The following is a 24508-nucleotide window of genomic DNA, read 5'->3' as shown; positions in this document are numbered from 1 at the left end:
GTCGTCGCCGCCGCCGCCACCGCTACCGCCGCCGCCGCCGCCGCCGAGGTGACTGAGGAGAGAGGCGCCTCCTCGCTCCCGCCGCCGCCGGACTTCAATGCCCAGTCCCCAGCTCGCCAGCGTGAGTGCGGTCCTCCCGGGTGGCCCCCGCGCCCGCTCCCGGGGCCTCGGGAAGGGGAGGGCGGGAGGCGCCGCAGCCATTAGTGCAGGCCCGAGACACGTCCCCGGAAGGAGGGCCGGGCCGGGCCGGGCCGGGGGCGGGGAGCGCGGCCGGGAAGCGTGGAGACCGAGGGTGGGTGTCTGAGGGGGGGATCGTGCGTGTGGAAGTGGGAGGGACGTGCGCGCTGTGGAAGAATGTTGAATCTTGGGGGGGACATGCGTGCGTGAGGGGGAGAGTGAATTGGGGTGAGGGCTGAGGATGCCTGGGGAGGTGAGGGGTGAGTGAGGGGATAGGGCAGTGGGTGGGAGAACTGACGGTGGGGCGGTGGGAGTGTGGGTGAGGGTAGAGGGCACGGGGGGACTGTGGTTGGGGGGCGAGCATGTGTGGGTGAGTGTCGGGGATGAGCGAGTGTGAATCGAGCGGGGAGATGGGGGGATGAGTAAGTCGGGGCGAGAGTGTGTGTGAGGCAGCGTGGGGTATGAGGGAGAGTGTTAAGTGTATGGGGGAGAGAGTGAGCGGTGGGAGGGAGGCTGGGGAGAAGGTGAGTGGAAGATGGGGGAGTGTGGACGGTGTGCCTGTCCGTGCCCAGCGCGAGGGGCATCCTGGAGGCTCTTTTCCTCGGGATGGCCTTGGTGAACCCCGGTGTCCTGGGTTAGGGAGTTCCTTCCAGGAGCATCTTGTCCCTGCGTCCTTGGGTTCAAGGGTGAAAATCTTTCTGTTCGGGAGCCTGTTCGAGAGGCACTGTCATCTTCTGGATTGTTATTAAAAAAATAAAAATTCCCCCACCCCCCTTTTCATGACATGGACATAAATTTCCCAGTTTGCCAGGAATATGGTTGCCACCCATCCTACAACCGGACTCCAAGAGCTAGCTAAAACCAGCTTGTCTGTTGCCCCAGCTCTTGGTTCTCACCTTCATGGTGTGCAGAACGGAGACGTTTGGTGAAGTACTGCTAGTTTTGCAGGTGAAAGTTATTTCATTTGTTAGGTGTATTGAAGTAGTGTTTTTTAGGTTGTGGCTCTTTTCTACCCACCTGGACAAAAGCTTAAGTACTAGTAGAAGCAAAAATAATATACCGATAATGGAGAATCATAGCCTAGTTGATTGTTTTCTGGAATTTGTCAAGAAACATACAGTGTTGAGCTTTCTGGCATCACTGTAAACATGCAGCAAATGACTGGAGTCATCAAGCTACAACTACAACTGGATTAGAATATGGTAGTTACTTGCTGCCTTGCTCTGTATTACAGAACAGTTTCAGACAGAAGATGACTTAAGTATGCCCTATTCAGTGTGCACAAGGACGTGAAGACAACAGTGACACATTATTAAAGGCTTCAGAATCGTTTACTAGCACACGATTATGTTGGTGAGGATGGTGAGAAGTTGTTGGCCAGTATTCTGATCCTGATATTTCAAGTTGTTTCACATTGGTTAGTGAAAGGACTTTTCTTAGGTTCTGGTACTGTAGAAGTAGGGGTTCTTTCTGAAGAGTACCTTGCCAGAGACTGTACTCCTAAGTGGTGGGAAGTCTCTTAGAAATTGACATTCTTTTAATGTGATAAGCAAAGAGTAGGGAGCCTTTTGGAAGGCAGCTATGCTCACCTTACACCACCAGTATTGCTCAACACAGGGTGGTCCTTTTGATAGCAGACAGAAAGGCAAAGGCATTGGTGTGTAATTAGACGTCAGAAATTATATTTTTCTTAGCGTGTCCTTATTCATGGTGTCTACTTTCAGAAATAGTAAATAGTATTACTATCTAGACAGGATTAATTAGTATTAACTGCCTACTGTGCACCAGGTGCTTTTCATAAGCTCACTTAATGCTTATAGTCATTGCAAAGGTGGTAGGTATCTTCATTTGCATTCATTCAGCGCACAAAATGGTATCTATTTGCCAGGGACTAGGGATACAGTGGTGAGCTGTCATTGACTTACAGTGATGAGATGAAGAGAGGAGATTCAAAGAGGTTCATCCACAAGATAATATCTTATCCCAGGTCACAAGATATTAAGAATTGGAATTAGATTAAAAACCATGGTCTGACTCCAAGGTCCTTGATTTTTCCACTACACTATTACTACTTTCAAAATAGGTTGTCTTACTTTGAGGTTATTATCTACAGTGTGACCCAGCAACTTATATTGAGAATAGATGAGAGCTGTTGAAATTAATGCAGAAGACTAGAGGCAAGGGATCATTTAGGAGATGCTGACTTGAGGCTGTTTAGGGCCTAAGCTAGGCTTTTATGTGGGTGGAGATTCTGCCTTGAAACTCTTGGGGCCCCAGGGTGTGTGCTTTGAGACAGAGTTTTTATGAGACACCTGGGATATGTCTGGGAGAGAAAGGTCTGATGAAAGAAACCCAACAGACTTTTATGTTTTTTATTTATTTATTTATTTTTTTTATTTTGGGGGAAAGAGGAAGAATGTATTTTGGAGGACCAAGAGTCAACTGTATGTTGTCCCTTCTTGGTGAAAGTCCTTTTATTCAGTTTTATGGGATATTTATCTCAGATTATTTATCTCAGAAGATCAAGTGAGTAAATATATATGAAAGTACTTAGTTCATTATAAATTGAACTGCAGATTCAAGTGTTATTACTACTAGGACTTTTCTACTAAAGCAGCCATCTAATTGTTATATTTAGTAGCTGGAAAAGACTAGCATTTTAGAATTCCTATAGAAACAAAAGATTATTTAAAACTGCTGATCTGGATATATTTTGACTCAGAATAGCAAAAATCAAACCTCTTCCCTCCATGAGTTAGTCAGGTAATACTGAATTTGAATGAGCCAACTTATAGGCAGAAACCATTTATAACATAATTGAACATTGGTGCTGCTAGGGGAGAGTAAACATTTGAATTAGAAAATCTGAAAATCCTATATTTTACTTGAACATTAGGTTAAGAAATCTTGTTTTTGAAAGGTAATGTTTGAGTATGCACTAGTTACAGACCACTGTTTTTGATACACAAAGTTGAAATTTAGCTAAGATTTATTTATAGGATTTGACTATGGTATTAATTTTTTATTGGAATGTGGAACTGATATTCAGGGGAGCTTCTAGAAAAAGCATTTATAAATATGATGCAGAGGAGCAGTATATAACTTCTTACCTGTTGATCTTGAAAGAGTGAAGTCTAAGGTTGATTTCTTCATGTGCTCCTATATCACCCCTGTTTCTTACAGACCCCCCCCCCAGATTTTATTTATTTATGCATATAAGAACTGGGATACAGGCCAGAAGGGCAGGGTGGTGGCAGGGTCAGAGGATTCACCAGAGACTGAGTGGGGAACAGGCACATGGTGACTTCAGTAACTGCTGAGGGGAGCAGTGGGTGAGACAGGAGAGGTCTGGTCTGCTGCACAGGAGAAGTCTGCTGCATGGTGGGTCACCTTGGCTAGGTATAGCTTCATAGCACTGTGCTTTAACCTGTTGTACCACTAGGGAGGGCCCATTTTTTTCAGACTTTAAGATAATTTTGAGCAGCCGAGTATCAAAGATCCCTTGTTTTACATGGTGTACTGAGTTGTTTATGGAGTTAGGATAGAGATCTTGAGTTCTTGGACAATTATGAAGTCCAACATTATGCACTAGGTTTCAACATTCCCTCCTTGAGAATTTTCTTGTATTAGGTCATCTCATTTAAAAAACTCAGTAATCCTTTCAGCAAGTGACATTCTTTCAGTTTTACAGATAAGGATATTGGTTTAGAGATCAATTTGCTGAATCCTAGGTTTCAGAATCCTTGTTAGATAAATAAAAGGAAGAATGATGTAATATATATATATAAATGATAACATTTTAAGACGTATTAGTGAATAGATAGCAGTAGGAAAAATATTATTTTCTCCTTGGGACTCAAAGCACTTAAATCTATGGCTAATTCTCCTCCCTCATCTCCACTACCCCCGTCCCCATTTTAAAGGGAACTATGTCGGCATTAAGTAGATATTAAGGAAGTCAGCCTTTTTTGTTTGAGACAGTGTTTTTTTTTAAATACTAAGGGATACTTCAGTTACTTTTTTTCTCATTATGAAAAGGGTTGTGCTTTTGAGATTTTTCTCAAGAAACAAGTTGGGTTATTTATGTAGAAACTGATGCTTATTCTCTTAAGTTTTAAAGCAGCAGTCCTTGCTATTATTGCTCAGATAATTTTATACCTGAGTTTGTTCAATGAACAGTGCATGTCACCATTTAATATTTTGGGAAATGGTGATTAGCATCTCTCAGTTGGCAGTGTTAAGAGTCTTTTTTCCTGGGGCCCTCTCTGGTGGCTAAGCAGGTTAAAGTGCAACACTATGAAGCTGCTTCAGCATGAGTTTGATCCCCAGCCATGGAGCTGACCCACATGGCGCGCATCTGATCTCTCCTGTCTTGCCCACTGTTCCCCTCAGCAGTGTACTTCATCAAGTAAGCCTGTTCTGCTCTCCGCTCTGTCTCTGGTGAATCCTCTCACTGCCCCTTGCACCTCTGGCCTGTACCCCATTTCTGTATGAATAAATAAATCAATCTTAAAAAAAAAAAAGCCTTTTTCCATTTTCAACTTCAGAATTAATATCTATGTAGAGAGTATCCGGTAGCTTTCTCTAGTGTCTTACTGACTGAACAGAATTCTTTAGTTCCTTTGTCTTGACTACTCTGTTGAAACTTGCAGGTTAATGGGATTATTTGATGTAGACTTAAGTGGACATTGTCTATAAATCTTTTGTTGTAGAAGTCTAGAACCAGAAATGTCACTATCTAGCACTTCTACAAAAGAAGCTGGACAGCACTGTAATAGTCTGCTCACTTTCTACAGCTACTTATGGAGTTTATGACCCCAGTGAGAAAATGTCCTTTCTCCATGTCTTAAGATGATATTTCCCCTGTGCTGTCTGTTCAATCAGTATAGACTTACCAGGCACAAAATCTTAGCCAAAATAATGACTATGAAGAATTGACAGTATACCAACAGTTTTTATGTGACTTGAATATAGTGTTTTCTGTTTGTACTAATTTTTTTATCCTGAAGTTCTGTAACACAGCACACGCTCTTTCAAGTGGATTAGAAACTAAGTTTTTGCATCCATTTACATTGTACAACATTGGTTTTTTTAAAAAAAGATTTATTTATACATATAAGAACTGGGGTACAGGCCAGAGGTGCAGAGGCTATGAGAGGATTCACCAGAGACAGAGTGGGGAGCAAAACAGGCAGACTGACGGAAGTACACTGATAAGGGGAGTAGTGGGTGAGACAGGAGAAGTTTGTGGTGCCATGTGGGTCAGCTCCCTGGCAGATCGAACTTGTGCTGCTGTGGCTGCAGATAACTTTATAGTGCTATGCTTTTAACCCCTTGCACCACCAGGGAGGGCCCCAACATTGACCTTTAAGCAGAGAATTTTAAGGTTAGATGTTCCTGTGACCCTTGCTTAGTTGAACTTGTTTTGAAAAAATATTTTGACCATTAGAATGGTCTTTACATTTAAAGAATTGGTGTATTTAATTCCTTTCATAAGTATTTTTGGGTTGAAATTTCATTCTTCTCAGAAAATGTTAGTTCTTTTGGCTTAAGATGCACACATGATATATTTGCTTTAGCAAATCAGATAAATTATATTTTTATTTCTGCAGTGGTCAGAAATGTTGGCTCTTAACTAATGTATTGTTTGACAAGAATTCAAATTCACAATCAGATCTGCCTTTAATTTTAGTTGAGATCTGAGCATCACTTTTTTTTTTTTTGCACTGTTTTATTGGAAAACTTACTAGGTTGTACTTAGTAAATAGTATGTAAATTGAGTATGTATGTGCATGTATGTTGATATTTATTGTTTTAGTAGCATAAAGCCTGATGTTTTCCACTTTGAATTATTGGTGAAAAGCCTATCCTAAGAAAACAGAGTGCCTGGTTAGTGCAGGAGGATATGAGTCACCAGCAGGATTTGTCAGCAAATTGAGAAGGCTGTAATGGAGAAACAATAGATTCTGGTGACATTATTCTTCATTCCACACATGTAGTTGCAAACAAGTTTCCTTTTGGTGATTGGTATAAATTATTCACATCAGGTCTTTCTGTGGGGGAAGCTCTTCAAATTTAAGTTGTACACTATAGTCAGTTTTTCTAATGAGGTAAACTCTTCATTTTGGAGGTCTTTCAACAAGTAGACTTAAACTCCTATCGTCTGTTTACTAAGAAAAATAATTCAGTTATCAAGTAGGAATTAGTCTAGAGGATATTTTTGTGACACTGGTAATTATGGAACTGTTGAAAGATCAGAATATGCCCATGAATATGACAATATTTGTTTTCTGTCAGTGATCAGAGTTGCTCCTTAACTACTTTTGAATTCCCAAGAGCTTTTGTTGACATTTGAATTGTTCTGAAATTCTTTACTTGGTCTGTGCCTCCCCAGTTACCTAACTAAACTTTTCCCAAATCAGGCTATGAGGCCCTTCATTGTTTCTACCAATCTTTTGTCCTGAGTTTTACCTTTTCTTGAAAGAATTAATCTTGCTGTATTCTACTCATCCTTACTGTGTGTTTTTCAAAGTATATAGCATTAATATCACATCGTAATTTGTAATGCTTATCATCAGATAGTTTCACTCACATTATAAGACCTTGATCCTGAATAGTGTTTGTACGGTGTGCTCACAGAGCTCCACAAAGCATGTTATGAGATAGGCTGTGCTGCCTTTTACTAGCATTCAGACAGAGGTTGTCTTTCCCTTCAGTAAACGTTTGAAGGAAGGAGACAAGAATAATTGAATATTGCATTCTTTAAAAGGCCGCATGAGTTCGATTCCCGCCTGCCCTGGAGGTGACCACATGGTGTGGCAGACCTCTCCTGACCCTCCCGCTGCTCCCCTCAGCAGTATACTTCGTCTATCTATCTGCCTGTTCTGTTCCCCACTCTGTCTCTGGTGAAGCCTCTCACCGCCCCTGAGCCTCTGGCCTGTACCCCAGCTCTGTATGCACAAATAAATAAATCTTTAAAAAAAAAAAAAAAAGGGTAACCAATGGAAGGTGACTGTTGAACTGCAACAGTGAGCAAAGAGTAGTAACCTCTTGACATGGTTTTATATCACCATTTTAAAAAAAGATTTACTTATTTATGAATACAAGAATAGGCATATAGGCCAGAGGTGTAGTGGGTGAGAGGATTCACTAGAAGCAGAGTGGGGAGCAGAACAGGTGGATCTATTGAAATATACTGCTGAGGGGATCAGTGCCTAAGACTGGAGAGGTCTACTGGGGCATGTGTGTTAGTTAGCTCTCTGTCTGGGGAGCCAGCATGTGTTGCAGTGATTGGCAATAACTTGACAACATTGTCTTTAAGCACTGTGCCACCAAGGAGGCCTCTATTTCACCATTTTTACTTAATGCTCCTAGGTTTGTTTTCTTTCTTTCTTTCTTTCTTTTTTTTGTTTAAAGTTATGGTATATTTTATGAAAGTAAACAGCAAACAATTATTGGGCAATTAATGGGTGGCCATTGTATCTTAAAAGGCCACCAGTAGCTCTAAAATGAATGGTTTAGGTTCTTGGTTATCTTGTCCTGTCCTCAGTACACAGAGGGGTGATTGTGAAGTAGAATGAAATTTATACAAAGTAAGTTTAGGACAGGAAGTGCTGCTAACTTCATGGGGTTTTGGGGGAAAATTGACCAAAGTGCCCTAACAGCAGAAAAACTTCTGGAACTTAAAAGAATTTATGCTGACAAGATACATTTTAGAGTGTTCATATTCTGTGTCCTGTACATAGTTTTCTCCCCCAACAGGACCTTTAAATATACTGCATACATTTGACAAAAAGGGGAAATGAAAGAGTTAAGCTGACCCGTAAACTGCTAAGCTCTGAAACATGGTATATTTTAAATAATGCTAACAATAGCTTGGAAGTTTTTGCTTTGCATACTGCTCCTGTGCTGTAGGTTATTTTGAAAGGTGATTCAAATAACCTTTTCCCAAGTATCTGTTTTGCAACTTCAGGGAACTTGCAGCTGTTACAGTCATTCTGACTGTCCTGATATAGCTTAGAAAACATTTCAGAGTGGTGTTGACAGGCTGAATCCAGGTGTCCTTTCAGATTTTTACTACTGAGTTTGCCTTATTACAATTGAAGTTCAGAACCTCAAATATATTTTTATTATAAAATAATTGATCAATGGTTCTTGGGCTAAACTGTGTATAGTGATATTTGAAAGTAAATTAAAATGATTAAGACTTAAATTGTTATCCAGGAAAATTGCTTAGCTTTTGAGATTAAAGAAGAATGGAAGGGAAGGAAAGAAAACAAGTATTAGGATTTAATTTTATGGGTATGCATCTGAATTTGTATTATAGAAGGTCACCACAATTATTTAGGAATAGAATGTGCTTAAAATTTATAATAAAGGGCCTTGGGAATCTCTTTAGAATGTATATAAACTAAAGTCTTTAAACATAAATTTCCTTGAGAGGCTAGCCATGATACCTTTCAACTTAATAGAACAATTTAATTTTAAAAAGACTAACTAAAAACAGTAAGATTAATGCTTACTATTAGAATTGTGCTGTTAGGATTTTTAATGTTATAACTGGAATTCTAATAATTTTTAAAAAATTGAATACAGTGCTTTTATCTCTTTAAATTTTATTTAGGAAAGGAAAAATAACATTTTTGGACAAAAAATTCAGCTGGATGATTGCTAATCTTTAGAGTTAACAGTGGAGTACAAAAGTGAAAATTAAATATATTCATGTGGCCTAAAAGATATTTACTGTAATTTTTGTCTTAAGGTTTATTTGTAGAAGTTAGGAATTTCTAGAAAAGGACTACTTCTATTTACCAGGGTACATATAAATTTGAAAACCACTACCTTTCATTTGAGTGGAAACAGGGCCCACAGAACTTCAGTAAGTAACTGTCACTGTTCTCAGAAGCAGGTGTGACTGTTGGTTCATTGCTTTCTTTCCTTTCTGAGTGACAGGCCATGTATGTCCTGCTGGTTCAGAAATAAGATATTTTCTCACATCAAGGTCATGCTTTCTTTTTATAGGACTGATTATTGAATTCTGTACTGGAACTTGTTTCTCAAGTTCCCTCCTTAAATGAGGAAGTGGAAAAGTGGGAATAACCAAGGGAGTAACTTTGAAACTTTTTTTTAGTAGTCAAAAAGCATCTTGATATTTTTATCTTGTTTACAGATAAACAGTTCCTAATTTGTGTAGAATTATTGTGTAGAATTTAATGGATATACTTATCAGTTCCTCAGTCAGCAAGGCAGGAAACTAACGTTAATTTGTATTATCTAAATTTCAAAGTGTAAGGTATATTCAGTTTTAGCTTGATAGATGCAACAAGAGAGAGGAACAAAGATAAGTAACAGCAGAGCTGTTGTTTCTATTAGGCTCTAATAGCTTGGGAGTAGTCATAAAAGATGAGTAAAATATGTATTTGAGCTCTGTAAATCAGTTAGTTAAATGTGTTGTTCAATTTGCAAAATTGAGTTCACTTTAGTTTACAAGTCTTAAGATACTTTTTCCCCTCAAATGGCCAAAATGCAGAAGATAAGAGTAGTGGTTTACAGAGGAAATGCCTTCCTGTTCTTCCTTGATGGGTGGCATGGTCTCTTGTCTGAATAGTCTCTGAGTATTAAGTTAGGCTTCTATATAACTTAACTCAGGGGCCTTGATATTTTTTAGTTTGTGGACAAATTAATCTTTTGGATACTACCTCAGAGTAGGTCTTGAAACTAATCCCTTATTCTCTGTATTGCTACTACTTTGGTCCAAGTACTACTAGCTCTCCCTTGGCTTATAGCAGCAAACTTCTTAATGGATCTCTGTGTTTCTACTCTTACATCTCTGTTACCTGTCTTCAGATAGCAGCTGGAAGTGATCCTTTTAAACATAAGTTGTCATTTTTGCTTGAAACCCCATCTTTCTCTGAATATAAGCCAAATTCTTTCCTAGTCTGTAAGACTATTTCTCTGACTTTGCAACAGTAGCAATGGTCCTCTTGCTCTTAGAACACTCCAAGCATCTCTCTACCTAAAACACTCCCAGCATGTTCCCACCTCATAGCCTGTGTGCCCTCTCCCTTTGAATCTGCTTACCCAGCTTTGACATTTTTCTCTTTAGCAGTGGCATATTGTATTTATTTAATATTATTTATTTATTTATTTATGTATGCCTGTTACAAGAGCCATTCTGACAAGAATTTTTGTTTTGTTTACTATTCTTGCTGACCCATAAAAGTATGTGACATACAGTATATATTCAATAAATATTTGAATTAACAATTTGTGACTAGACAAATTGCAAGGAAAATAGCTAACTCTTGATGAGAATGAATTCATATATTGTTGACAGATTATTCATACTTACTAGAAGGGGAAGTGTACCGCTTGAAGTGAAATGAATTTGTTTTAGAAAAAAATTGTTGCAAAGCTTTAGTCTTATGTACAGTATTATGCTTTCATGTTGCCTGTTTGTAGAAACCAAGCTGAAAAATTTGCACGACTTCCTGTTGAATTTATGGTAAGAAAAGTAATACAGTAAATGTGTGCTTGCTTCTTTATTCTTTAGACCTTTGCTTTTAAATTTTATTTTCTTAGATCTAGGATTCTTTATTATGTTTTAGGGTTATAATGTGCTGTTTTAATCTGGTGACCACTGACTTACCCCATCAAATTAGAAGGTTTATTGCATGGTTTACTTTGGAAGTAGAGGCAGTTTCTCAGTGGAAAGCTTAGTGTTGTAAGTCTGTTGTATATGAGTATATCACCCTTTTTAAAAGGCTGTCCAGTGTAAATTTGGGTTACCTTAACTGGGCTGCTTTTGTAAAGTTTCCTCACACCCTTGAATCCTCCATATTTATACCTGAATTTAGAATTAATAGTTGCCAAAGCGGAACCTGCGTTTTACCCAACAAGTCAGTATCTTTAACAGAGACGGAAACTAACTTTCTGAAACTGTGTAGGTACAGGTCTTCCGGGAACAGGACTAGTAGTCTTGAGGCTCTTTGTAATTCTATGACTGTAGCACAGTTTTGGATGGGGTTAAATTGTAAATCATTGTAGGATTATTATCCTGAAATAAAAAAAAATAATACATGTGTATGGGAAAAGTTGTAGTTCAAAAAATATATATTAGGATAAAATAAATCATACTCCTGGGCTTCAGTCCCTTCTACTCCCAGACAACTGATGTTACCTTTTGTCTGTAACTTTCTAGATAGTCCATGGATGTGAAGGCATGTATAGTATTCACAGATATTTCTACATAAATCATTTGTACAGTCTTGTACCATACTAATGTCTTTTAGCTACCTCTCCATATCCTTTCATATAGGTCTGTTTTATTCTTTTTAACCTCTTCATAGTTTTCCATTTTAAGGACCTGCCATGATTAAATGATAGAAAATGAAATACTATCCATTTTGGTTTTTGTTTCTCTTCTAGGTAGATGTTCTTAGGAGAGTAGTCACAAGTGGACATTTATACTCAGACATATCTCTAGTGTTTTCAGTAATCTCTGAAGTTGCTGACTTAGTGGCAGTGTATTATCTCAGGTAGGCCTCTGCTGACTTGCTCTTCATTCTTGTATCTTTCTCCTCTCCTTCCCTTCCTTAATTTAAAAGGATTTCTCTATTAAAGAAAAAGCCTTTCTAGTCGTCAGCAGCATTGTGTTATTTTGTTAAAGATTAAAATGTTGCTGGCCCTCCCTGGTGGCGCAGTGGGTTAAAGCAAAGCACTAAGAGGCTGGGGCCACTTCCTCAGGAGTTCGATCCCCGACTGACCTGGAGGCGGCCATGGGTGACCACATGGTGTGGCAGACCTCTCCTGACCCGCCTGCTGCCCCCCTTAGCAGTGTACTTCATCTGATCTGCCTGTTCTGCTCTCCACTCTTTCTCTGGTGAGCCCTCTCACCCTCTGCATCTCTGGCTTGTACCAGTTCTGAATGAATGAATAAATAAATCTTTTTTTTTTTTTAAGATTTATTTATTCATATAGAACTGGGGTACAGGCCAGAGATGCAGAGGGTGAGAGGATTCACCAGAGACAGTGTGGGGAGCAGAACAGGCAGATTTACGAAGTACACTGCTGAGGGGAGCAGTGGACGGGTCAGGAAAGGTCTGCCACGCCATGTGGATCTCTTCCAGGACAGGCGGGAATCGAACTCATGTGGAAGTGGCTTAAGCTTCTTAGTGCTGTGCTTTAACCCGCTGCGCCACCAGGGAGGGCCTAAATAAATAAATCTTAAAAAAAAAGATTAAAATGCTGCCCAGGAAATAATAATGTCTAAGTTCAATATTTTAAAAGTTAGGTTCTATAAAAGATAAAGTTAACGGATGGAGAGAATATTTGGGTACATATATGAACTTGATAGCTGTTGTATGTCAGGCCTCCTTTTCTCTCAGCTGGTAACTTAAAACCAAAGTCAATTTTTAAAATTAGGTATGGTAGAACTCCTCAGAGACAGCTTTAGAAGAGTTCACGTGCTTATGTTAAAATAAACAGGACTGATTTTTAGTGCTTTTCCAACTGCGGTAGGTTGTTCATATTTTTTAAAACTTTTGCTTTAAGTTCTTAAATATGTCACAAAAGTTAAATTTATTTGAATTGACAGATGCAAGAATATGTAACTGTTTGAAGTGCAGTTTAACTCTTGCAGATGTAAGGAACAGAAACTTGCTTTTTTATCATGTATCTGTTAACATTGATAGAACATAAGGTTTCATTTGGCAAAAATTCTTTTTCTTTGCATCTCAGTATGATATTAAGAATTGGAGGCTCAGTGAAATATCCTTATCCCTGGAAGTGATCCTTCCAAAATGAACTTGGAGGAATAGTTGGAACAGAGCTTTTCTTTTTGCTGATTAAACACTGTAGAAGGCTTTTAGAGCTGTGTAACCTTTTAAGCCTGGCCATCACTACAGTGCAGACCTTTCAGTACTTTTATTCAGCTGACAAACACTAGTTATGCTAATATCACTGAATAAAAAGTTTAAACAGATTAGAATTTCCTTGTGTTTTGTCCTGTGCTACATGCAAACCATTATTATTATTTAAATCATAGTAATCTTCTCTCTCCTTTTTACAAGGTCACAGAATTGCAGATTAATGTCCAAGCAAATATGTGAAGAAAGTTAAACTTATTGATGCATGAAAATGTTTATGACTTGAAAAATATGTGACTATGTCCATTAGTTCAAATTTAGAAAAAAATCAAGAGGGAGTTTTTATTATTAAATTTACTTATTTTCTTACGTCGTTCACTTTTGTATAATGTTTGATTTCTCTCCTAGGTGTAGTCCTCATAGTTCTGTTACTGCCATAGTGCCCATGAACCATCTCCATAATCCTTTGTGCTGTTCCCTCCTGTTCGGACTCCTCTGCCTTCCTCTCCCCAGCTGTATGCCTCAAATCTATGGACATCTAGCTTTTGGTCCTTGATCTGCTACTTGATTAACTGTGGCCTTACTTAAATCCTTTTAACTTCTCTGGATCCCCAATTCTGCTGAGGACTGAAGTTTTTAGAATGCCATTTTGGATTTCTTATGTATATTTCATATTTTGGGAATGCCTTAGTTTTGTGCTTGTGTCCATGGCAATATAATCACAAGTATGTAACTTGAAAAGTATTGTAAGAATATCATAAACAGATTTGAGGTTAGAATAAGTTCGAAAATTTGTAGTAATAGGTTCTTATCTATATATTTCAATCTTGAAAATGGTTCTGTAGTTATTATCTTTCATGTCTTTTTCTATCTGGTTGCAGTCATCTCTTTTTGAGACTTCTAAATAAACATTTATTGGTAACTTAGGAAAAAGGCAAATGAAAGAGTTTAGACTGTGTTTCTATTTCCAGAGGGATTTATGATTATGTTGACACTTTGAGCTAGCTTGTAAAGATTACTGCAGATCTGTGATATTATTTTTGCCACTTTTTGTGGTATGGATTAGTATTTGGACAGGAGAATGCAGTTTCTGTCTGAACTTCACATACCTTTGTACTCTTGAGGAAGTAATACAAGTAGTAGTAAAATGAACCAGAAATAAGAGGATGGTATTTGATTATTATTTTAGTCATTAGGAGTTATGGCATGTTAAGAAAAACATGGGACTAACAGAAGGCTTGTTTGAATTTGGGCTCACGTTAGACAAGTCACTTGACTTTTTTGCTCTTTTTCATCATTTCTCAGAGTCAGCAACAACTACTCAGAGTTGTGAGGAAAAGAAGATAATTTTGCAGCAGTATTTTATGGTCCAGGTTGTTATTGTGGTCCAGTATACTTTGGATAGAAAGAACTAAATTTTCAACGTGGAATTTTGGCAAATAACTTTTATTTTAAGCAAAAAATGTATGTGAAGGAGGACTTAACCATCAAAGCATAAAAATGAGATTGTTGTCTACTTTATGAAAAGAGTTCAAGGAATGAAAGCTTATATTTTCTAGTCATTTTAAAGTTGTTTAAAATGAATGTAAAAAGTCAATTTAAAAATTAGCACAAAAACTTCTTGAACCCTGTTTTGAAAAAAGACATTTAACTTTTAAGTCTCTGGCTCTAGAAATACACTTTTGTCCGAATCTTGGCAATAATTTAAAATTGGTGACATTTCACATGTTTTTGGACTTGTAAAGAATGTTTTTGACTTTGGGTATTGTGTTTAAGTATGCTGTCAGCTCCAGTTCATTTTACTTTTGCTTTTTTTCCTCCAGGTTTTTCGTTGGAATATACGTTGCACATTTATGGCGATTCTGAGCGTGAGGGCAGACTTCTGCCAGGCTCAGCACAGCGTTTTTGCTGACAAGTGAGCTTGGGGGTTCTATGTGCCATAATTAACATTGCCTTGAAGACTCTGGACACCGAGACTGGCCTCAGAAATAGTTGGCTTTTTTTTTTTTTTAATTGCAAGCATCTTTCTTTTAATGACTCCAGTAAAATTAAACATCAAGTAAACATAAGTGGAAAGCGACCTACACTTTTAACTTGTCTCACTAGTGCCTAAATGTAGTAAAGGCTGCTTAAGTTTTGTATGTAGTTGGATTTTTTTGGAGTCCGAAGGTAACCATCTGCAGACATTGAGGCCCCAAGTTGATTTTTGGATTCAAGTGGATTCTAAGTACTTCTGCTTATCTTGAAGAGAGAAGCTTCTTAAGGAATAAACAAGTTGAATAGAGAAAACACTGATCGATAATAGGCATTTTAGTGGTCTTTTTAATGTTTTCTGCTGTGAAACATTTCAAGATTTATTGATTTTTTTTTTTTCATTTTCCCATCACACTCACACGCACGCTCACACTTTTTACCATAATGAATCGCCCAGCCCCTGTGGAGATCTCCTATGAGAACATGCGTTTTCTAATAACTCACAACCCTACCAATGCTACCCTCAACAAGTTCACAGAGGTAAGATTGTATCATGGTCTATTTTTTGGATTGATTCTTAGGTAACATCCATTAAAAATTAATACCATTATAAAGAAATCTCTCATCACAAAGCCATTTCTTTTATTTTTAAAATGAAACAGGCAGAGCAATTGAAACACACTGCTGAGGGGAGCAGTGGGTGGGTCAGGAGCAGTCTGCCACGCCATGTGGATCACCTCCCTGGCTGGGGATCTCACTTGGTGCTGCAGTGACTGCGGACAGCTTCTTAGTGCTGTACTTTAACTTGTTGCATCACCAGGGAGGGCCTCATTCTTCTGGTTTTGCACCATTAATGTTTCCAGCTTTTTCCCATTTCAAACAGCCTATCCTGAACTTGCTGGTACTTAGATCTTTGTGTACATCTTTAATTATCTTGTTATAATAAATTCCCAGAAGAGGGGGTGGGTTTGAGGGAAGGGAGGCAAATGGTCCCAGGAGAATTTCTAGGTCAGAATATGTACTTTTAAAGTTTTTGTGTTTATGTTACCAAATTATTCTCTGTGAAGGTAAATTATTGATGCCTCTACTGAAAGTTTGAGAACATCTGTATGTAAGTTGCCACAATTCTCCAGTTGAGAATAGTTTTGATCTTTGTCTAAGAATAACATCTTAATTGTTTCAGTTTATGATAGTGCATTTAAAAACTTTGGAGGCAGATTATAGAGACAACTTTCCTTATATTTTTCTTTTAAAGGAACTTAAGAAGTATGGAGTGACAACCTTGGTTCGAGTTTGTGATGCTACATATGATAAAGCTCCAGTAGAAAAAGAAGGAATCCACGTCCTAGTGAGTGTGTAATGTTTTAATTTTCACCACAGACAAGTATCTTTCAAATAGATATTTGTAAGCTTATAATAGGATAAACAGTACTCATAACAATCTTGAAAATTTTCTTTAGATTTTGTTCATTGTCCATTTAAAATCTACATGCTTTCTATAAATAGAAAGCAAAATTTAGTGCACATTTATTTCAGGAAAATGGAAATTTGTATTGCTTTCCTTAGGAGATTAATGCACGATTTAATTTTTGTTGCTAGAATGCTGGTTTGAATTTAAAAGTAATTTCCATTAGACATTCTTTAAGTCACATGGAAATATTCTCTCCTACTTAAAAAAAAATTACTTAGTATATCTTTTGAAAACTTGTAGAGGGCAGAAAAGTATGAGGAGTGGATAAAACGGAAGAGGGAGACAAGGCATCTTGGTCCAGAGTAGTTATGTTTCAGACATTTTACTCTTTGGTAGAGTTCTAAGCAGCTTTTGTGTGATTAGACTTCTTTCATAGTCCAGTTTGAACATAATGTGATTAGAGGTAAATTAAATTAAATTCCTCCGTAGTCCCTAAATATTCTGTTTCATTATTGGGAGCAAGAGCCTCAAGTAAGGTAAAAATTCATACATTCTTTTCTAAATGTTTAAGTTGCAGGAGTCTGTAATGAAATGGCCTTGTAGTTATAGATGTCTTACAGAAAAGTCTTCACTGGATCATTTGATTTGATTGTGGGAAGACTGTATCGGAAGAAAACTGTAGATTTTTTTTAAGTAGTTGAGTAGAAAGAATGTAATAAAGATGATACTGATATAAGGATGATTGAGAGGTAGTTGAATTTGTCAATCGTTTGGAAGACAGTTCATGAAAAGAAATACACTATTCTTAAGGACGTTGTCATATTTGCTCCATAAAATTTCCTCACATCCATTTTGGTGAAGACAAAAACTAAGTAACCTGTTTCTCAAAAACATTTTTTTTTTTAAATTTTATAGCAGTTTATTTTTACATCATTTTGTACATTTTTTTTTTTCATCTCAATTGTAATCCCCGTGTAAAAACATAATTTAATGGGATAGCCAGCCAGGTATAATAATGTGCTTGTTTCCCCATTTCTATATGACTTTAAAGGTCTCCTATGTGAAACTCATGGGGATAAGTATAAACATGTACAATGTAGCTCTCTGTTCAAAAAAATTTTTAAACTTAAACTAGGGTAACCACAAACTTTTTTTAAAGACAAAAAAAATGTATGCATACAAGAACAAGGGTACAGGCCAGAGGTTCAGGGGCAGTGAGAAGATTCACCAGAGACAGAATGGGGAGCAGAACAGGCAGATTGATGGAAGTACACTGGTGAGGGGAACAGTGGGTGAGACAGATGAGGTCTCTCTGCGCCTGCACCATGTGGGTCAGCTCCCTGGCGGAGGATTGAACTTATGCTGCAGTGGCTGCAGATAGCCTCATAGTGCCGTGCTTTAACCTCTTGTGCCACTAGGGAGGCCCCTGACTACAAATTCTTTTTCCTATATTGTATGTTCTTTTGTGGATAGATGAGAAGTCAGTTGAGAAAATGAACTGTGGAGTGACTGGAGTCTGTCTGAATCAGTAATGTTGGTAAACACCTTTATGAAATAGAAATGAATTAAAGAACAAACATAAACTAGTTTGTGAAGAGTAGGTCTGGGATTTATTCTAGGACTTTTAAGTCTAGGTTTTTGTTTTGTTTTATGTTAATTAGCTGTGATCAGATAAAATTAGGGTCTTACTTAAAACTGAAAAAACATTTAGAATTAAGCTTTGCATTTTTCTTTTTCCCAGAGATTTTAGATTGTTAATTTACTTTTTGCTAGTTGAAGAGCATTTGGAATATTTCATAAAAGGACATCTCCCTAAATAAGCCTTTTTAATTCTTTGATGAGTACTCGTGGCTAATCAGAGGCACATTGGACAAGGCTTATGGTTTCAGCTATGTTAGTTTGAAGTTCAGATGCCTTTTTTTTAAAAGATTTATTTTATTTATCATACGAGAGCTGGGGTGTAGGCCAGAGATACAGGGGAAGGGGTGAGTGGATTCACCAGAGACAGTGGGGTGCAGAACAGGCAGGTTGACTAAAACACTGCTGAGGGGGACAGGGGTGAGACAGGAGAGGTCTGATGGACCATGTTGGTCAGCTCTCTGGCCCAAGATTGAACTCTGCTCTAGTGGCTGGTGATAGCTTGATAGTGCTGAGACTTTTTACACCACCAGGGAGGCCTCAAGTTCAGGTGCTTTTCAAACTATTACTTGAATGGTTTTTTTGATAGAAACTGTTCTGTATTACATTGGTCTGTGGTTGGGAAGACAGTTCATGCAAATAAAAGAGTAAATGAAGCATGTTTCTTCTTATTCCTTAATTAAATTTTAGGGAGTATTAGAGGAGGTAAACTCTTGATAAGATATTACTTAGGACTAAGGTTTTACTGTTATTTACAATTAGACTCTGTAGTGACATAATAATCTGATATGATAGCCTTTTAATTATGTGGTATAGTTGACTAATCAAACATCATGTACTGTCATGGCTAGTGGGCTACACAAAGTGTTCTAGTGGTGTCCATAATAAGTACAGAATCAATTTAATGCTTTTTCACTTTTCTCCCTTCTATAGTATCTTATTAAAGTGGCCTTATCTGATCTTATTAAAATAGTCTCCTGTTAAACAAATTATCCCAATGTTTTTGCATTTCAGTGAGATGCCAGTTGGTATATTTTGTCAGAGTGGATTTTTAAAAATTACTGATAGGTATCTTTGTTTTAGCTTTAATTATGTTTTCTCTGTTAATCTTATTACTATATTCAGATAAAATATTTGAAAAACAGCCATTGACTTAATCACTTTGATGAGAGGTTTCCATAAGGTTAAAATCAAGACACTTATGACACTATTTCATTGAGAAGGCTAAGTCATCTTGGATCATTTTTCAGCAGTGTTCAGAATTGTGTTATTTAGAGTAAGTATTTATATAAGGTTAGTTCAATTAGATCCAGTCTGTGTACTATGCAGCTATTCTGCATTAGGATATTAATCGTGGGGGAAAAGCAGTTTAATGTAAAAGATCTATTTTTCCCCAGGATTGGCCATTTGATGATGGAGCACCACCCCCTAATCAGATAGTAGATGATTGGCTAAACCTATTAAAAACCAAATTTCGTGAAGAGCCTGGTTGCTGTGTTGCAGTGCATTGTGTTGCAGGATTAGGAAGGTAAGATTTTACCTTTTTACCTGTGAATTCATTTATTATCATGCCTAAGTGAACCAGTAGAGAATTCACTTTGGTGGACACTTGCATTTATTATACTAAATATTAGATTATATGAAAGGAAAGGAAGTAAGGACAAAAATTGGTATAATGATTTCTTAACTGTTTTTTGTGTTTCATTGGTTGTCTGAGTCTGGTGCTATACTAGATTTAGGGGGGTGATGGTTCAGAAGTTGTTTAAAGACTGATTTATATAATTGTCTTTGAGCTAAGAAGTGTTTTCTTTTTCTTCATATTTTTATTTTATCAAAAATTCAAGTCTTTGAAATGGGCAACAAAAGTAAAATAACAGATTTTTGAACAGTCTATGCATTGTTTATTTTGGGTAAGAAAGTTAGTATGTGGAAGTTAGTATGTGGAGAGCAGATGGCTGAACTTTAAACTCCTGAAAGGAGATGTATGGAGAATGAAAATTGACTTTGATTTTAAGACTTTTCCTTTAGCATTGCTTGGAGTGGTGTTGCAGGCCTCTTGTTAAAAGCAGATGAAAATGCCAACTTGTGATGTGCCCTTGAACTGAAAACAATGCAGACTGCTGTTGCCTCAAGATGGTGGTGACTCGGGATGTTACATCTGCTCAGCCCTTTGGTTGCTCCCCTTCCTCTCCCACCCTTAACCTTCCTAGCCACCCCCACCCACCCCCACCCACACCAGTTTAGTAGTTTTTTCTTCAGGGTCAGAACTTTCAGTTCTTAACTTGAAGAGTAAAAGTATAGTTAGTGCTCTAACTTGACTTGGGGTAATTTTATAACTAATAACTACTCGTGCTAGTTAGTCTAGAGTTGGTGTCCTGTAGATTTGCTAGATTGCAAAAATGTATATCCTAACCTCTGACGCATTTAAAAAAAAATAAATAGTAGTTTATTTTTACATCATTTTGTGCATTTTTCCATCTCAGTTGTAATTCCCGTGGGCTTCCCATCACCAAATCACCTGTGTGCCATGACTATAGCCTAGTGCATTTCCCTTCCCCCACTTTTTTTGAGCCCATTCCCCACTCCACCCCCATAAAATATCTCTGGTATATAGCTGTTCATTATTATTGTTTTCTCACCTGGTGCTATGAGTGAAACCATCCAGTAATTTTCCTTTTCTTTCTGGCTTATTTTGCTAAGCATGTTCTTTTCCAGCTCCATCCATGTTGCAGCAAAAGGCATGTGTTTATTTTTTTTGGTTGTTGAGTACTAGTCCATTGTGTATAGGTACCACATCTTTTTAATCCAGTCATCCACTTTGGGCATTTGGGCTGTTTCCATGGCTTTCCATTTGTAAAATAAAGCAGCAATAAACATGGGAGTGGAGGTATCTTTTTGAATCAGTGTTTTTGTGTCTTTTGGGTAGATGCCTAAGAGTGGGATTGCTTGGTCATTGGAAGCTCCATGAGTAGCAGTTTGAGGAACCTCCAAACAGTTTTCCATAGTGGTTGCACTAGTTTGCTTTCCCACCAGCAGTGCTGGAGAGTTCCTTTTTCTCCACATTCTCGCCAACATTTGTTGTTGCTAGTTGTTTTACGATGTGCGATTCTCACTGGGGTGAGGTGGTATCTCATTGTGGTTTTAATTTGCATCCCCCTTATTACAAGGGATGTTGACATTTTTCAAATGCTTGTTGGCCATCTGCATTTCCTCTGTGGAGAAGTGTCTTTTTAGCTTTTCTGCCCATTTTTTGATGGGGTTGTTTATTTTTGTTGAATTTCATCAGTTCTTTGTATATCTTTGTGATTAATCCTTTATCACTAGTTTTGTGTGAGAAAATTTTTTCCCAATCAGTGGGATGTCTGTTTTTTGTAATGTCTCTTTTGCTGTATAGAAGCTCTTTAACTTGATGTAGTCCCAACTATTTATCCTTGCCTTCACAATCATTGCAATGGGTGCTGTATCTTCAAAGATGACCTCTGACACACTCTTAACTCAGGAAAAGAACTTTGTTGAAGAAGTGTAATACCTTTTAAATATTTGATGAGAATGATTTGTAGCAAAAATTACTGAGATCCTCTGCCTAGAGAAACATTTGAACATTTTATTTCACCATGATAAATTATTTTTGATGTGAAAATTCCATATTTTGTGATGTCTTTTTTTTAAAAAGAGTTTTTATGCATACTGAACTGGGGTACATACAGGTCGGAGGTACAGGAGTGGTGAGAGGCTTCACCAGAGACAGAGTGGGGAGCAGAACAGGCAGATTGACGAAGTACACTGCTAAGGGGAGCAGCGGGTGAGACAGGAGAGGTGCCATGTGGGTCAGCTTCCTGGCTGAAGATCCAACTTGTGCTGCAATGGCTTTGGATAGCCTCATAGTGGTGTGCTTTAACCCCTTGTGCCACCAGGGAGGCCCTTATTGTGATGTTTTAAAGAGTAGAGTTCTCCTATAAAGATTTAGAATTTTCATGCTGTGCTGAAAATAGATACAGAAGCTATAATGATAGAGGTATTTTTAGGACAATGGAGAGTAGCAGATATTTTAGTATGTAGGAAAAAGGAAAAATTCAAGGCACTAAGTAATGTGAAATCCTGTATTAAAAAAAAAAATCCTTTAATTCCAAACACCTGTGGATACTTACAAATGAGTTTCTCTCTGCAGGGCACCTGTACTGGTTGCACTTGCATTGATTGAATGTGGAATGAAGTATGAAGATGCAGTTCAGTTTATAAGACAGTAAGTATGAAATTTTATGATTGAAAACACATATAAAGAAAGATCATGCAAGAGGAAGGAATTATGGGAAGTATCCATTTGTAGAACAGAGTAGTTTGCTGTATTTGGCTTACAATATTGCTTGACTGAAGATATCAGAAAGACCAAGTGATATAGATACAGTAATACTTGTAGTTCCAAAATTGAAAGGTTTTATAAATTATGTGCAATTTATTCTGTTGCAAATTCAGATATTATAGAATATATCCAATATATTTCTTGAATATCTAGGGGTCTTTAAATAGCTAGGTAGTCGAGTCTCAGAGTCTCTTTTAATGGATGTCCAAATGCAACTCTCTAAGAGGTAGGGAAGAATTTAGAAGAGCCAGGACCGTAAGTGACTTATTTAGGCACAAAATCAGAAAAAGGTTTTTAGTGGAAGGCATGAAAAGTATGGTAGCAGCTCTAGAAAGGTCACATTTTACAGAAACCCACCTTTTTCTGCTCATCTAAATACTTGCTCATTCATCCTAAATACTTACTACCATTTCTAATCTGAAGAAGATATTATTCTAATTGGGAAGAATATGGTCAAATGTTTCTGGACACACCTCTGAACTTTATTAGATGATTAATATCTAATGAGAATCAGCTGAGACAATTGGGAAGGCACAGAAAGCTCATTTTTCAACTCAATTCTTAAATTAAGAAGTGATATAATAAAGGAGCTATGCTAGTTTTCAACTGTGTGAGTTAGAAAAGCTGGAGGCCATAAATAATGCATTTCATTGATTCAGGCAACTCTTTTTACATGATAAAGTTTGCCATTCTTATATTTTCAGAAAAAGAAGGGGAGCGTTCAATTCCAAACAGCTGCTTTACCTGGAGAAATATCGACCTAAGATGCGATTACGCTTCAGAGATACCAATGGGCATTGCTGTGTTCAATAGAAAGAAATGTAAATGAGGCTGACTTGATTGTGGCATTTAGAGGGAACTCTTGGTACCTGGAAATGTGAATCTGGAATCTTAACTGTGTCATCAAGTAGTGATGGATTCAGTACTCCTCAACCACTCTCCTAATGATTGGGAAAAAGCAAACAAAAAAGAAAATCCCTCTATAAACAATGAATAAAATGTTTAAGAAAAAAAAGAAAGAAAGAAAAAAGGGATTAATTCAGTCAAGGGTGATTTTGCTCCTAGTGTTAGATTTTGAATTTCTGTCAAGATTGAATTATTTAAAAACCTCCTGTCTTTTTTAACTGTTTCAAAATAGGTCTCTAAAGAAAACCAGCAGAACATTAGCCTGTGCAAAACCATCTGTTTGGGGAGCACATTCTTCCATTATGCTTGGCACATAGATCTCCCTGTTGTGAGAATTCTTTTCTTTTCTTTCCTTTTTTTTTGGGGGGGGGAGGTTTGTATATTTTTCTCCTACTTTTCTTTCACCACCCCCTTTTTTTCCCCTCATACAAGTTGTAGGTGGAATAGGAAAAGCCCTTGTTGCTATAGATGTGTGTGCAGTTTGGCAGCCTTAAGCCCACCTGGGCACTTTTAGAAAAAAAGAAAAAAGAAAAAAAAAAGAGCAGTGATATATATTACATGATCCAGGTTGGTTTTAGTCTTTATTGATAGGGTATTCACGTTAGTTTCTTTTCTTGAAAGCCCTATTCAAAATTAGGCAAAGTAGCCAAGAACTGTTTGTTTTGGCAAATTAGTAGGGAAATGACATTTTAAGACAAGTCTCTCTTCTCAATGAACTTAGCTGAGAGTCAAGTTCTTCTCTTTTCCAACCAATGAAGCTAAGTGGGTATCCCAGAAACATTTTTTTTTTTAGCTTTTGCTTTCTGAAGGGGGATTGCACCAGGCCATCATTAAAGATGTGTCCAGGCAAAGAGCACACTCTCTACATTCTAAAGAATTGTGGGCTGTAGCATTACTCTGATCTTCAATCTAGTGATGTCAGAGAATGCTGTTAATTAAAAATTTTTATTTTAGAACTTATATTCTGAATTTTCAGGAATGGTCAGAGGAGGAGCAACAAAGACATACTATTTTGGACCTGAGAAATGCCTGTGGTGGGTATTTTCTAAACTGTCCCCTTACCTGTACAGTTCAGTTTAACCACTGATTGCCTTGTTATTTTCTTAATAGTTTCTTTGTAAGATTAAAAAAAATCGCTGGTTCAAAACCAACAATGCCTAGTGAGTATGTGTCCAC

General features: G+C 37.5%; 1 protein-coding gene across 1 annotated transcript; it reads left to right on the top strand.

Moving 5' to 3' along the window:
• Positions 1-23960, top strand: PTP4A2 (protein tyrosine phosphatase type IVA, member 2). The gene is made up of 6 exons (XM_004678730.2): positions 1-121; positions 14867-15557; positions 16273-16365; positions 19464-19594; positions 22235-22309; positions 23131-23960. Exons 2-6 carry the CDS (start codon positions 15462-15464, stop codon positions 23237-23239), a joined length of 504 nt encoding a protein of 167 aa, XP_004678787.1. The 5' UTR covers positions 1-121; positions 14867-15461; the 3' UTR covers positions 23240-23960.
• Positions 23961-24508: the final 548 nt, after the last annotated feature.

This window comes from Condylura cristata, unplaced genomic scaffold, assembly GCF_000260355.1.
Source record: "Condylura cristata isolate star-nosed mole 26May11 unplaced genomic scaffold, ConCri1.0 scaffold00008, whole genome shotgun sequence".
Classification (NCBI taxonomy): Eukaryota; Metazoa; Chordata; class Mammalia; order Eulipotyphla; family Talpidae; genus Condylura; species Condylura cristata.
This window is presented reverse-complemented; position numbering and strand designations above follow the sequence as displayed.

Excerpts from the sequence above, each read along its gene's own strand:
- PTP4A2 (XM_004678730.2), top strand. The coding sequence starts at position 15,462 with ATGAATCGCCCAGCCCCTGTGGAGATCTCCTATGAGAACATGCGTTTT. Across the intron at positions 19,595-22,234 it reads TGTGTTGCAGGATTAGGAAG|GGCACCTGTACTGGTTGCAC; the intron begins GTAAGATTTTAC and ends TTCTCTCTGCAG. Across the intron at positions 22,310-23,130 it reads GCAGTTCAGTTTATAAGACA|AAAAAGAAGGGGAGCGTTCA; the intron begins GTAAGTATGAAA and ends TTATATTTTCAG.